This window comes from Apteryx rowi, unplaced genomic scaffold (assembly GCF_003343035.1).
Source record: "Apteryx rowi isolate R43461 unplaced genomic scaffold, aptRow1 scaffold_77, whole genome shotgun sequence".
Taxonomy (NCBI): domain Eukaryota; kingdom Metazoa; phylum Chordata; class Aves; order Apterygiformes; family Apterygidae; genus Apteryx; species Apteryx rowi.
The window spans coordinates 1,963,746-1,977,759 of NW_020451060.1; the positions used below are offsets into that span (position 1 = coordinate 1,963,746).

The window sequence follows — 14,014 nt, forward strand, 5'->3', positions numbered from 1 at the left end:
CTGAGTTCAGCCCTGATTAAACTTCATTGCCTACTGTGGAGTTAAAACCAGGGAGAGATTTAGTCCATTATGCAGAAGAGAGACCCTCCCCATACACCTCCCCCTGCCCCAAATCCTGGCCAAGCACATTAAGCTACAGAAGAGGACACACGCCACTCTCATTACTGTCTTGGGCTACTGCAGAGCACTGAGGCAACAGCGTCTATGATACAACCAGAAATTCCACTACAAGCGGGGAAAAAAAAAAAGCACTCCAACTTCCAGCTTCAAAAAACAACTCAGCTGCTTCTCGAGCACAGTGTGAGTGAACACGATTTTGTCAATTTGTTCCATCTGTTCAACTTGTGCAGCTAATACAAGTCGTGGGATCTGCTGCCAGCACGTGTAAAGATCACAGCCAACACCTATTCACTCTCAACTGTTATTTTCCTCTTTGCCACCCTTTAAGGGGGAGGGAATACCTCACAGCGCAAATTTGGATCAGATTTAGCACAGGAAGCCGCAGCCCAGCACAAGGAGGCTCTGTGCGAACAGATGACAAACCACATGTCCAGGGAAAGGAAGGAAAAGGCTGGTGGTGGTGGAATCGTCGACCCACCTCACAGCTGCACTGAGGAGCTGTAATGAAAACCATCATTACAGATCTGATAGGTTAGCTACAGCTGTAAGCAGATAAGAGTATTGGAAGAGAAAACATGGCCTGACTGACACTGCCTCAGGGCCTGAGTGCTCATTCCCGTTTATAAACTCTTCCTCCCCCCATCCCCAGCCACTGGAAAACTGCCTCCCATGTCATCTTAACAAAATCATACCCGCTTGGAAAGCCAGCGGGTTGGGAACAAAGCCGTGAAATAAGCCTGCCAAACCTGCCACGCGCAGCCCACCAGCACCTGCCCAGAAAGGGGACGATTTAACACTAGGTGTTCTCACAACCTCGAAGGAATTTCAAAGCCCCCTTTAGGGAAGCGCTGTTTGTTGGGGCCCTTGCTGCAGGGAAAACAACTTAGGAAGTGCAAAAATACAAATCTCTCCTTCCTGAAGACAGTTTTATGCTTTTCCAGCCTCTTTGAAAATGCTGTGTGAGAGCATTTGTGCTATCCGTAATAGTCATGTAAAAAGTCACTTTGGGAGTTAAGAGGAGGCTGTTGAAGAAGAATGTGGGAAAGAAGGAGAGACCACCAAAGAACAGCTTAACTTCTAAGTCACAATAAAAGCAGCTTTCTTTAGTAAGAGGAGCACACAAGTTGCTATGTTAGACAATATTCAGGGGCAGAACTTTCAGTTTAATATCCAACTCCTGTCTCAGGGCTAAACAGACACACAACATCAAATATATGCATTTGCAGGCAACAGTACTGATTTGTGTTTGCAAATTATGTTAAAAAATGGCATGTACATTTTACATTACTATGGTGGGTAGTAACTCAGCTCTTTCACTTCCCCTACCCCAATGTGTGCTACAGTCCTTACAAGTCTGATCATCCCTCAAATCCAGCTCCCTTTTTTATCTTTATTTCTCAGCTGACTTAACCACTTTACACTTCAGGTCATTTTATTACTGACCTTGTACCTTGCTGAACCTGAAAGATTGGAAAGAATACCAAGAAACGATCATCAGTTGTGCTTAAATTCTAGAGGATTTCAACATTTAAGTAATAAAAATTTCCAAAAGCACTTTGAAATTAATAGCAGAGCCGCTGATTTCAAAGTGAACAGTATTTTTATTATAAATTGTTCACACTGATGATTTTAATGCATTTAATCTATTTTAAAAATAACTGAGATTAATGAAATGTTTCTGGGCAGAAAGATAAAAGTAACTTGTCCACTCCTTCCTGCATAAAAGTTATACAAATTAAGGCAATTTTTAAAAATGTTATATATGGGACTTGTTTTCATATCAGCAGTGACTTTTGCTTGATGCTTCAGAAGAAAGTGAAATCCTCCAAAGTTATGTGGGATGTTGGAATGGGAGTGAGGAAGGAATTCCTTCTGACCCATGTGAATAGCTGGCACCATTAAACTTGAGATAAGATTACCCTTTGCAAAACCAAGCCTAATTACAAGCCATCGGGGAATTCAAGCTACCTCATTTACATTCAGTCACTTACAAAAATAACTTTAACATTTCCAGTTTAAATGAATGATTAGTGTTAACTCTCTTCTATTGCATTTTCAGATAATGGAAAACACATTAACATGATTTGTTACGGAGAAGCAAAATACAAGGTAATCTCTGAAAACAGAGGTGTGTTAGTCTGTAGGCACTGCATTGCAAGTAAACCAGGGGAAATGTGTGGCTAGGACCGAGCATGCTGCCTTGGTAAAAAATGCTTTTGTTCACATGCTGCTGCTTCCTTCCAATCCCTCCCGTACTCTGCCGGACAAATGCGGAGGTGTCAGAAGGCCATCTTGAGCCATTAATCTCTGGTACTGAATTTCCAGTGAAGTCAGTGGGAATTAGCCACGAAGTTCAAACAAAGTTACCCCTACATTGATTATCCTGCTCTCTCCAGCATGTAAAAATGCACCAACATAACCATTCCTATGCTTGTCCAGGATTTTCCCTGGATTCAGCCTAAAACTCTCTCTTGTTTGTAAAATCTATTTTCACCTTCCCTCCAATCTGCTCCCTCAGTATCAGTAACAGTTAGTAATGGCCAGAGGTATTACTCTGTTTTCCACTGTCTGCACCTTCACATAATCCCATAACTATGACAAATGTGACAATTTTTACTATAATAGTTTAGTTCCCCTTATTACATAAATTCCTTGTAATGTTTTAAAACATAACTTCTTTCTATTGATACAATATCCTTTTCCTTTAGCGTTGTAAATTCAGTAGAAAACTCTGTAAAGATGGTCATGTGTCTTTACAAAGCAGCTGTTTTGTACTAATTGTGTCACTGTGCGGGGGAGGGGGAGGGTGTCACAGACACAGACCTAAATGCTTAGTATTAATCATAATTATTAATTCTGAACCGGAGGGTAATCGATGGGCAAAAATTACTGCTTCTGTCACAGGACTGGAACGAGCACTCGAATCACCACTAGTCACCTTAACGTCTCAGTATAACATGTTCACTCCACACATCCCCTCCCTCAGCGCATCCAAGAGCACTAGCAATGCATGCAGCTCCTCTGGCTGGAGGACAGCAGAAGACAAGGAAGGCGAACAGGCAGGCCAGCGGAGAAACGGAAGGGGAAATCCATCACAGGGGATAAGAAGGGAACAGGAACACCAAAAACACGGGACAAGCGCAGTTCTAGGACAGCTCCTGCATGTGCACGTACATGCTACATAGAGAAGCAGATGTGCAGACCCCTGGCATTGGGTGGGGGCTGCATGGACAGTCCTTGGCACAAGGAGGGGGTTACAGGCAGGATGGGAGGTGTCTGAAGCAGAAGAGGCAGGGAGGTATGTGGCGGGCCTGCCAGAGGGAAGAGGGGAATGCAAACACTGCTGAGAGGCTCTACAGCCTCAAAAACACCAAGGGGTCTAAAGGGTCTGATCTTCAGCGTTTCAGTGGGAGAAACCAGCAGCAAAGCAGATGCAAGGCTGCTGCTTCCTGCCTCTGTCACTGCAAACTGCACCACTGAGGGTCAGCACTCATATGTGAAGACACTGAACTCACTCCCATGATAAACGATCCCTTCTTGAGTTAGCGGCTTGCAGATTTCTATCTACTTTACAGGTCTCCATCAGTGGGGGGAAGGGATGGACTGGACAAACACCCCACAGTCTGTTACATTTCTTCCTATTGTTTTGGTAAAAATATCCAAAAAAATAAGAAAAATAAACAAGACACTAAAGTTACAAGAGAATTTGGAAAAGCCCTGTAGGATGCATGAAGATGTTTGCTTAGAAATCAAGGAAGTGTAGTAAAGTTCCAATCGCGTAAAACATCTAACGTATGCTGCATTTTCTTCCTGCCAGTATTGCCTTCTCTTGCAGTTGAAAATACTTATGTGAGCAAAATATTTTAAGTAAAACTTCCAGTAAGAAGATTGCAAGGAATGGATCCAATATATTTGAAAACCATAACCCCCCCCCCGAAATCCTGCTATGCCTGATTTATCAGTGCATTAAATACACAGGAAACTTGATCATTTTGTTTATTATGCATGTCACTTGGTGGCCTCAGCTTTCCTAATATCGCCCAACATATTTTCAGAAGAAGAAAATACCCCAAATGCTGACAGTTATGTACATGTTTTCTAAGAATCACTGGCTGCATTAGCTGTCTGTAAACAGTTAAGGTTAAAATTTACAGTCTCAATAGGTCAGCACAATTTATTTTTCTGTTGGCAAAAGCTTCCTGGAGATTCTTCCAAAAGAAAGACAGAGGTAGGACAGAAGTATTTCTGGGCATAAAGTGTTTCACAACAGAGAACTGCTGAATTTCCTGAGATGAAACATTGTTATTTATTTGAAATACAAAACAATTATTTGCTTCAATTTGAATAATTATAATAGCATGACTTTAATAAGCCCACTTTATCATCAGACTACCTATAACATCCCCTCCCCACACCCGGTTATAGTTCAGCACAGACAAAACAGTACCACAGAAAGTGTGAGGATACTTGATAGGAAATCTAGAAAGTGTAGTTAGCTCCCATTCCAATAAAAAGCCTAAGCCACACTAAGTTTTCCTCATGCCAGCAGTCCCAGCTAAAGCCAACAGGATCACTCCTGTGCTGAAAGTTAAGTCTGTGCCAAAATACATTGCTGGACTGGGGCTTCTCATTTACTGTTCTCAAAACACTCAGCAAACATCTATTTTCCCAAGACATTGGGCCATATTTGGCCATTAATTATACAGCATAACTCCTCATTAGCTGCACAGAAATTAATGACATGAGACAGCCTCTCATGAATATAATCTTTCAAAGCTTCAAAAGTGTTTTATTGGGGAGTAAACTTAGCCACAAAGAATTCAAGTGAACTGTTGGGCAAACAGCGACTTGATGTCAGAGTTTGGATCAGCACCTATGCGTTCTCCCTGCTGCTAGCAGGCTTTAATCGTGTAGCTGTATCAGAGAAAGAGAGCATTACTACAGAGAACAAGTGCTTGCTGCTGTAGAATTAAAATGAGAAAAGGTCATGCGATTCTCTCTTACCTTGCAGCCAGTCTCGAAAGTAGTGCAACCACATTTTGGGAAGCTGCTTATCCTCTTCCAACAAAATGTATGTCACGTTGCTGAAACTTTTGTGAAGTTCATAAAGTAAGTGCTGGACATTGGGATAGTCTGCTTTCTGTGTCACTATATACATGTTGTAGAAAGAGAAGTACTTGAACTGTGCAGCAATAAAGTCATATTCCCGGGTTTCCCGTGGTACAATGTCTGTGAGATCCAGTCCATCTCTCACCCGGGTAGTTCCATAAAGGCTGAGCCCAAGTAAACTCAGAAAAAGAAAAATAACCACAATCTGCAACAGAAAATGGAAATGCATTTGGTTTTACGTTTCTAAAGAAACTAACAACTCATAATGGCATACTATAGGACCAGGTTCAAAATTAGCACACAACATTAAAATTTTAAGCTTTTTTTATTTATACATACACACACACACACACATATATATATGTGTGCACGCACACACACACACACACACACACACTACAAACACAAACTAATTTGGGTTATAGTAAAGGTGTGCTAGATCATGGACAGGAAATTTATATGGTAATAAAGTTTAAAAGTAGCTATAGTTTCACAGTTCATGAGCTTATATTACTGAAAGTCATTGAACCCCCCACACTCATAACTTACATTTGAAAAGTATGTCACTACAGCAAGATAAAACTTTTAAATTATGAAATTAACTGTAAAATTATGAAGACTTGTTCTTCCAAAAGCGTTCTATTTATTCCTTAATACTATTGTCAGGATAACTTTTCTACCGGGCAAGGAAGAAGTCTATTTCTGAAAATAGGTAGTTTTCTGCTTACCTTAGCTTTTGGTTTTAGCAGGAATGGAGCATAATGCTTTTCTGCAAAAGATGAGAGTGTCCATCTAGTACAGGGTGGCTCAAGGCAATGCATACTGGAGTCTGAGAACTGGGAAAGCAAATCCCTTGTCGAGCTTGTGCTTTCTGGGCTCTGGCAGCTGAGATTATCTTGTGTTACTGTCACTGGCTGCACAGATATTTCTGAGTGAGGCTCTGCTGTGGTGTAGTACACCTGCGTGTGAGGATCGTATTCTGTGCGCAACTGCACTGTAGACTGCATCGTAATCTGAGTTTCATGTGCAAAACTGTGACTGCTGTATGGGGGTGGAGGACTGTAGCAAGTATTATCGCTGTTTTCTGCATATGTTTGAGGCTCAATCTGAATCACTCTAGTGGCACATGGACTGTAAGAGGAGAGAAAAACATCCATTCATATTTACATAGGTCCTTATTTTAATCAGTCTAGATAGAATAATCTGCTTCTATTCAAGCCTGCTTCTACTACCATTAGATGGTTTATGTTAATTAAGCATAATGTTCTGATGTGGATTTCCCTCTGCACTTTTAGGAAACATTTCTCAGACATGGTTCAAAGTGAAGGTATCTGAGAACGTACACATTTCTTGTGTCCACGAAAGAAAGCAAGAACCAGCATTTGTCTGAAGACACTGGCATCCACCTCACATTGCTCCATTAATTACACACACTAATCAGGTCAATAGCCAGATAACCACACACAGTCTGAATCCACAATAGGTGTGCAAGTCTGTATCTACGTGACCATGCTGAGGATTAAACTATTTAGAAGATCAAAATGTAAACACATGACATGCTGAGTTCTTCTGTTTAGAGCTATTAAAGTAACTGTTAAATAATATTTGGGTCTTCTGGAAAACATCTCAGGCTTTTGGGAGGCAGGCTGAAATCACTTGCCATACACTGACTGCATGTTTTAAAAATGAAATAAACATATGCAAGGATTAATTCCCAGGAAGGACAGGCAACATGGAGACAAAATTACAGAAGTATTTCTTCAAAGCATTCCCTTTATTGTAGTCTATTCCAAAGCATAATAGATACCCAATTTATTTTAAAAAGTTATCAGAAACAAGCCCCTTTCTGTAAATAAGAAACAACAAAGTGACAATAGAAAACAGTATCAGAGATTTTTCACAAAGTTAACAAATGCTACAAAAAAAGAGGAATTCAGAATGCTGCCTACCTAAACAAAGAAAACTCTCATTTAACTGAATTTGTTCATATGTACGTGGGCCCAAATTCTGATTCACATGTAGTGCAACTTAAGATGGGGGAATAAATGGAAAGTCCAACTGCTCAATACTTCTGAGAATCAGGACTCCAAAAATTCAAGCACAGTTAGACCAGCCAGTGAAACTATGGGTCAATAAGAAATAGAAAACAGGAGTCCTGGCTTGTGATCAATCCCCTGTTCTAACCAACCCCTCAAGAACAAATTTAGGAAAGCATTTTCTCTCTTCGACTTTGAAGTTAAAAAGGTCAGACTATGTCTGCTCCTAAGTAGGTATGAAAGGCTAAGAGGACACAAGGTGCTTTCTCTACGTCCTGGTAATGACATGCATGCAAGAGTGCATGTGTAGAAATGCAGCTTGTCCTCTTCATTACAGGCAAAAGCAAAAACTAAGGTAGAAAACATGCTTGATATCTAAGCAGTAGCTCCACTGATGACAGTAGCCTCCTCCCAGCATAACCCTGCCCTCAGAGCTGGCCTAATACAGAGCTGTATTAGGTGAGAGCGTGCATACCACAGTTCTCAACTAATATTGGGGCCATAACAGAAACTTCACCAAGTACTATCCTGCAGTGGTATTGAGCATCCTGAATTCTCCACAGTCCTGTGAAAAACTGGGCTAAAGGGAAGTCATTTTTATAGTCTGTATATTATTTTTATGTATTTAAGTTTCAATGCTTAAAAAGCATAAAAATTAACACATAGTGATTAATTATACTTAAGGCTTCTGGGTATCCCAAGTTATTTACAGTCTTCCATAAGAGACTGGAATCAGGTCTTCCAAGCTTACCCAATAACAGCACTGGACACCTTGCAGTACACTGTAAAACTCTAAGAAAACTTATAGACATTACTAAAGCATGGATGTCACATGTACTTCCAGAAAGTTGTCTTCCAATGGTTAAAATGAATATGCATATGAATGAAAGGAAAAGGGTGTGGAAGAGGCAGAGAGGCAGGCAGAGAGGCAGGCAGAGAGGCAGGCAGAGAGGCAGGCAGGCAGGGAAAAGTTTTAACTTTTCTCCCCAGTCAGGCAAAAAACAAGGTAGCCAAAGTATTTCAATCTCTAGCAAAAAAACTATGACACTAATGTACTAACCCTGCTGCCGTCTTTGTGCAACAAAGACCTCCCACACCTGGGAAGAGGTGGTAGCACTGCTGGTGGCCACAAAAATGATGTACCTCATATACTGCAATTCTATCACACATTCTTACCTAGTAAAACAGCAGAATATATCCAACCTCCTGTCTTCCCGACGATAAAGGTCCATACTCAGGATAGCAGGAAATATCAGCAGAACCATAGCAAAGTTGAATACCACCACAATTGCCGCCTAGAAATCAACCACAAGAGGAGAGATGTCATTACTAAGCTTCACTTAGGGCATCAGCTTTACCAAGCCTAAAACCTCCTTTTAATTCTCACCTACCAACCCACTTATCATGTTAAGTCATCAGACACCTTCAAACTGCTCTCTGAAGGAAGTGGGAGGTATATTTTTACATTCCAGTTTCATTATGGTAGGCCTATTGTATATAGTTCATTTCTAGCTTCATTTCTATTATATATTATATATATTATATTATATATAATATATATTATTATATATTATTATATATTTTATATATTATATATTTCTATTATATAGTTCATTTTTTTAATATTAAACTTCATATTATTTTAATACCTATGTACCTATAGATGTGGTGGCACCAAGATTTTTTAAGTGGAAAAGTCAGTCAATAAATTACATTTTTGTATGAGATTATGCCCTACTGGAGAGTCTCACAGTACAAAAAGATGGAAGCAAAATCAAACCTGGAACTAGGAGTTAAGTTCTCATATTTAAGGGATCTGAAGTAACTTAAGCACCACAGTAACATTAAAGGACATCATTAAATCAATAATGAAATAAATGTTTAATTCAATTTTAATGCAACTGCTCTTTTTACTAAAATAGCTATGCACTTGCTGTACCTAAAGGCTAGCTAAAAAGAATAACATTTTGGGACTATCTGTTGAACACTCCTGCTTGTCTTAAATCGAACTTGACAAACGAGCCAGTCTACCAAAATTAGTCTTAAACTGGAACAAGGATACTGAAGTTAATCTGTAAAGTGAATATTACTTAAAGAAAAACAACAGCCCTCCCTTTCAAATGATAACCCCTTGCAACACAGAGATTTACAGAGAATCTCTATAAACATATGCCATGGTGCAGTATCTATCATTATTGTTAACAGCACTTATTTGTAGTGCTGCATAGCTAGGAGCACTAGCCATCACAAAGGGAAAATCTGGGCACAGGTGGGATTGGAAGAGAGTAGTAGAGACAAGGAGACAAGACACAAAGGATAAAGTCAACATGAATTTTTTTTTTAAAACCAAAAATAAAGCAACTGAAAAAAATGGTTGGGCCATTAACAGGTAAAAAAAATAATAAATCTGTAGCCCTGATATTTTACCCATTATTTACCTACTACACATTATACAAGCCATAGGAATCTCTATCATAGCGCAGTTTCAGGATGAGGAAAGTATATAAACTATATCCTCCACCTATAACTTCTGAGGTAAACACCGCTTGGGTTAAGACAGTCAAAAAAGGACTAAAATTGGGTTACATAAATTGTCTGATGTAAATGGGTCCTCTTTTTTTCAAATATAAATTAATGGCTGCTTTTATTGTTGAAATGCAGCCCTCAAAAATGGCAACTCAAAAGGCAAGCCATACAAAATTAATGTTTTAAAAATACTTGATTTACATGACCCTAAACAGTGCAATTTTGATTTTTTTTTGTCTCTTATCTTTGAAAATCAAAGTAGTAACCTACTGAATGATTTTAAGGATTTTGAACCTATTAATGATAATAAAAGACTAGTTATTGTTTTTATTTTTCTGAGAATGGCAGAATCAGTTACATAAATATTTTGCAGCTATTTCAATCATAATATTATACATATATTGTACACAGAAGTGGTTCTCTTTTGTTGTCTCCAGCCTGCTTAAAGAAGGATTTTGGTCCCAATGATTAGTAGGAAATATAACCATTAAACTGAGTTTACCTAGTGTTTAAAGCCTAATTAGCATTTAACCATCACTTTAATCTTTGAGAGAAAAGATCCAATGACCATTTAATGATTTATAAATATCCACACAGAAAGGTATGTAAGGTCAGAGCCAAGACTTCAAAATTAAGTGATTTCCTTTTGATTGTCTGTAGAATGGATTGAATCTGTCAGGAAAACAAATGGCTGCTGTTGCAAGCAAGGTGTTTGCAGGACCTAGTTCACACAACTGCTCTATTTATCGCTGCCAAATCAGTGAAAGTTGAATCACCCATAAAATATGAGTAATTAGTTGTGTCTAACCAAAAGCTCCTATCAAGGATCAGCTAAGGACTGTTGAGATTTGGAAAAAATCAGCTGAGGCCTGGTTCAAGAATTCACATTCTTTCCAGCATGCCTGAAAAGCTAACTGAAGTCCTCTACTTCTGCTCACTTTTATAAACACCTCCTGTCTTATCAGTTCTCTTTGTAGAGCCCAACAACCTTGAATCCCAAATGCTGTTAAATCTGAGAACTAATACTTAAGTGCGTGGCAGAGAAGCCATTAAGGTAAGTTGCATTCACATTTGACTTCTGAAGAAGAATTTATAAAGAAGAATGTTGGGAATTATCCTAGCAAAACCTAGCAAATCCACTTATTAACATCTCATTTCTTTTTAAAACAGCTAGATCTTCCATCGTGCCATACTGGTGTTGACGTACTGACCCTACAAGTCAAACATTTCTAAAAAATCCTCACTATCTGAATTGTATTTTAATGTATTCCTACAGCTTAACATCACACTTCCTACATATTATACGCTTTTCTCTCTCACCTCCCTTACTCCAGCATTTCAAGGACATGTCACTCCTCAGTTGTCATAGTTAAATAAATAAAATATTGCTTTTATATCCATTCCAATCTGTTGTCTCATCAAAAAAATCCCAATGAACTGCTAAGGTGCGGCATGCCTCCCTGAGATCTCAGTTCCTCCTTTATATCCCAACTCCAGGGGTACCTGGAAGTGATTGAGACAAGGGAAGGAGAAGTAGGCTGAGATTCAGATTAGCAAAGAGAGAAGGAAGAGCTGTTAAGGAGCAACCGAGTCTCTGAACTGACTCATCAGTCAACACTTCCTGTCCCAATACTATGTGGAAGTCTGGTGCAAATGGGAACTTATGAAAGAATGTGATCTTAATCTTGGTAATATCCACAATCCGTAATGATTATACGTTCATTGCAAAAGCACTGACAAGAGTCTGTGGTAGCAGAGCTCCTAGCATACAGGCAATCTGTGAGCAGCAGCCGAGCGGAAAGCATGCTGAGGATTTTGAGGAACAGGCAGGGCATCTGCTTTCACCCTTTCAGAAAGGAATGGTCAAACAGGAGAGGAAAGGGCCTCAGGCCTTCTCCTGAAAAATCAACAAAGGTGAGATCAGTCCTAGAAGAGGAAAAAACATGGGGCCTGCTCAAGGGTGTGAAATGAAGGAGTTCACTGAAATGAGAACATCAGAGCAAAGTCAGAAAATGCCACGAAGCAGACAAAATTTTGGTCACTTTCCGAGAAGCATCTTTTAATAAAGCACGGCCTAAAAATGTTGCTGCTGCTGCTGCCGCTGCTGCTGCTGCCGCTGCTGCCGCTGCTGCAGCTGTTAGCTGAAACAGAAGAATGGCAGTCTGTGCTGGAGGCAGCGAGGGAGAGGCGAGCCAGGCGGGCAGGCTGGGGCCCTGCCGAAGGTACGTGCTGCTATTCGCCGCTCCTGGCAGCCCACCCAAGGAGGACGGGTGTGCTGTGTAGCTAGAGGTGATGAACAGACGAGGAGGTCTGTCAGGGAAACTTCCACCCTGCTGCTGCCTATCTGCAGCTCCCTCCTGACAGCACACAGACTCAGGTTTCCACCCCCTCCTTCTCCTTAGGCTTTATTTTTGCTTGTTAAATTCTCATGTCAGGAGCAGCGAAAGTGAGAAGACTTGGGTAAGAGGAGGAGGACAAACTGCTTCAGTGCAGTAAGATAATGAATGAGCTTAAAAACTTACACTCTTTCTCTCCACAAACCCACCACCACCACCTGGTAATGCACGTTTATATTTAGGAAAAAACTTGTCATCCGTACTGTGAGGAAAAAAATATTACTGCTAAGACTTATTGGGCAAAGTTCCACCCTTATTCATTAGTGAATCTATACCACTCTTCTGCAGTTAGGGGAGGAAACTTCTGGTGTAAGCAAGAAGAGTTAGGTGAATTTTTATGAAGCTGTGCCTTCTCTTTCCAGGGAAGAATATTTTCCATAGGGGACCTGAATATTCTGTCTGCGGGACTTATACTTTGCCATGACTCCTTCACTTATCCTCAAAACAAAGAGCTGTACTTAAGACATCCCTACAGCAAACTTCAAAAACTTTCAGGGGATTTCTTCAATATCCCCCTCCCCAGATTTTAAGAAATGCAACACATCTAAAAATTCAGGACCTACTTTTTCAAAGTCCCGAGTATTCCCTCGCAGGTGATTCTTGTGACTGAGTATATGGGATTCATTCAGCATCTCAAAGCCTAAACCCCCTCAAATAAGGGGCTGATAAGATCAATAAGTGATGGAAAAAAATTGCTAGCAGCTAAAAGCTAAAACAGTCCCTATCCCCATAAAGAAATTATTTTTAAAAATCTCACTTTAAAAATCACTGATTTCCTTTTCTTTAACTCAGCAAGAGCTAACCCACTTTATTGGGCTAACTCTATAAAACTCCTGAGGCAGCAGCAAACTTGCACAGTTTAAATTTCATGAAGTAAATGAACAACTCAGGTATCAATGAACTGCATTAGCTGACAGAAAAGAAGTCGAGAAAGAACAAAGCACTGATAGGCAAAACATGGGTTTCTCACTAAAAGTTGGGCTTCCACATGCAGGGCTAGTCAGGAAACCATTTATTCTCCCTCAGCAGCTGGGTTATTTTAAAGATACTGGGCCTCAAAAGTTACAGAAACTTTGACAGTTATCTTGCGATGTCTTAAGAAAAGTGAATGAAGAGCAAAATAAGGTCAAGAGCAATCCTTTTTTTTAGCCCATGTGTTAAAAATTCACTGTCTAGATCAAAAGAAGTCAGCATCTGTGAAAAGTAAACTGCAGTATTTCATCGCTTTCTAAATATTGCTAGGAAGCTCAAAGACAGCAAGGAGTTCTTGTTTAAACAAGCCTGAGTAAGGAGGAGAAGGAGGAGGAAGACTGTAAATAAAGAAATCCATATAGTAATACAGACCACCCACCAAAATCTGCCACAGTTAGCTGATTCTGAATGCTATGATTAAATGCATCACCTGATTTTGATTATACCTGGTGAAGCTAGACAAAGCAAGTAATAGACGATCCTTTCTAACAATAAGGCTGTCATTTTAGTGGTTCCTAACTTATATACGCATATTGCTCTAGTACCAATAAATCCTCAGTACAGTCTCCAGTTGCCCTTTTTGCACATTTTTTCAGTTCTTATATACAGGGCTTTACTATGTGCAAGCAGAAACAGATTACAGATGCACGTGAGAAAAGATTGAGCAATTCAAACATTAATTTCTGGACACTCCAGCATTCCTACACAGATTCCATATTAACCACGGCCTTAAAAAGGACTTTGACCATGATGTTATTCTGAATAATATCAACATGTTTACACATGGCTATGCTGAAATCTCATCAGAAACTTTCTGTGTTTGTCATTTTGTTTTTTGAAAGCACTATGCATTTG

General features: G+C 39.8%; 1 protein-coding gene across 2 annotated transcripts in view; it reads right to left on the reverse strand.

The window, feature by feature from the left end:
• The window catches only part of PTCH1 (patched 1), a 68,387-nt gene that overhangs the window by 21,829 nt on the left and 32,544 nt on the right, over positions 1–14,014 (reverse strand). For both annotated transcript variants that reach the window (XM_026088464.1, XM_026088465.1), the window contains exons 12-14: positions 8,442–8,560; positions 5,958–6,360; positions 5,125–5,434 (exon numbers count right to left, since the gene is read on the reverse strand). In XM_026088464.1, the coding sequence (XP_025944249.1) occupies positions 5,125–5,434; positions 5,958–6,360; positions 8,442–8,560 (832 nt within the window). The remainder of the gene's footprint in view (positions 1–5,124; positions 5,435–5,957; positions 6,361–8,441; positions 8,561–14,014) is intronic.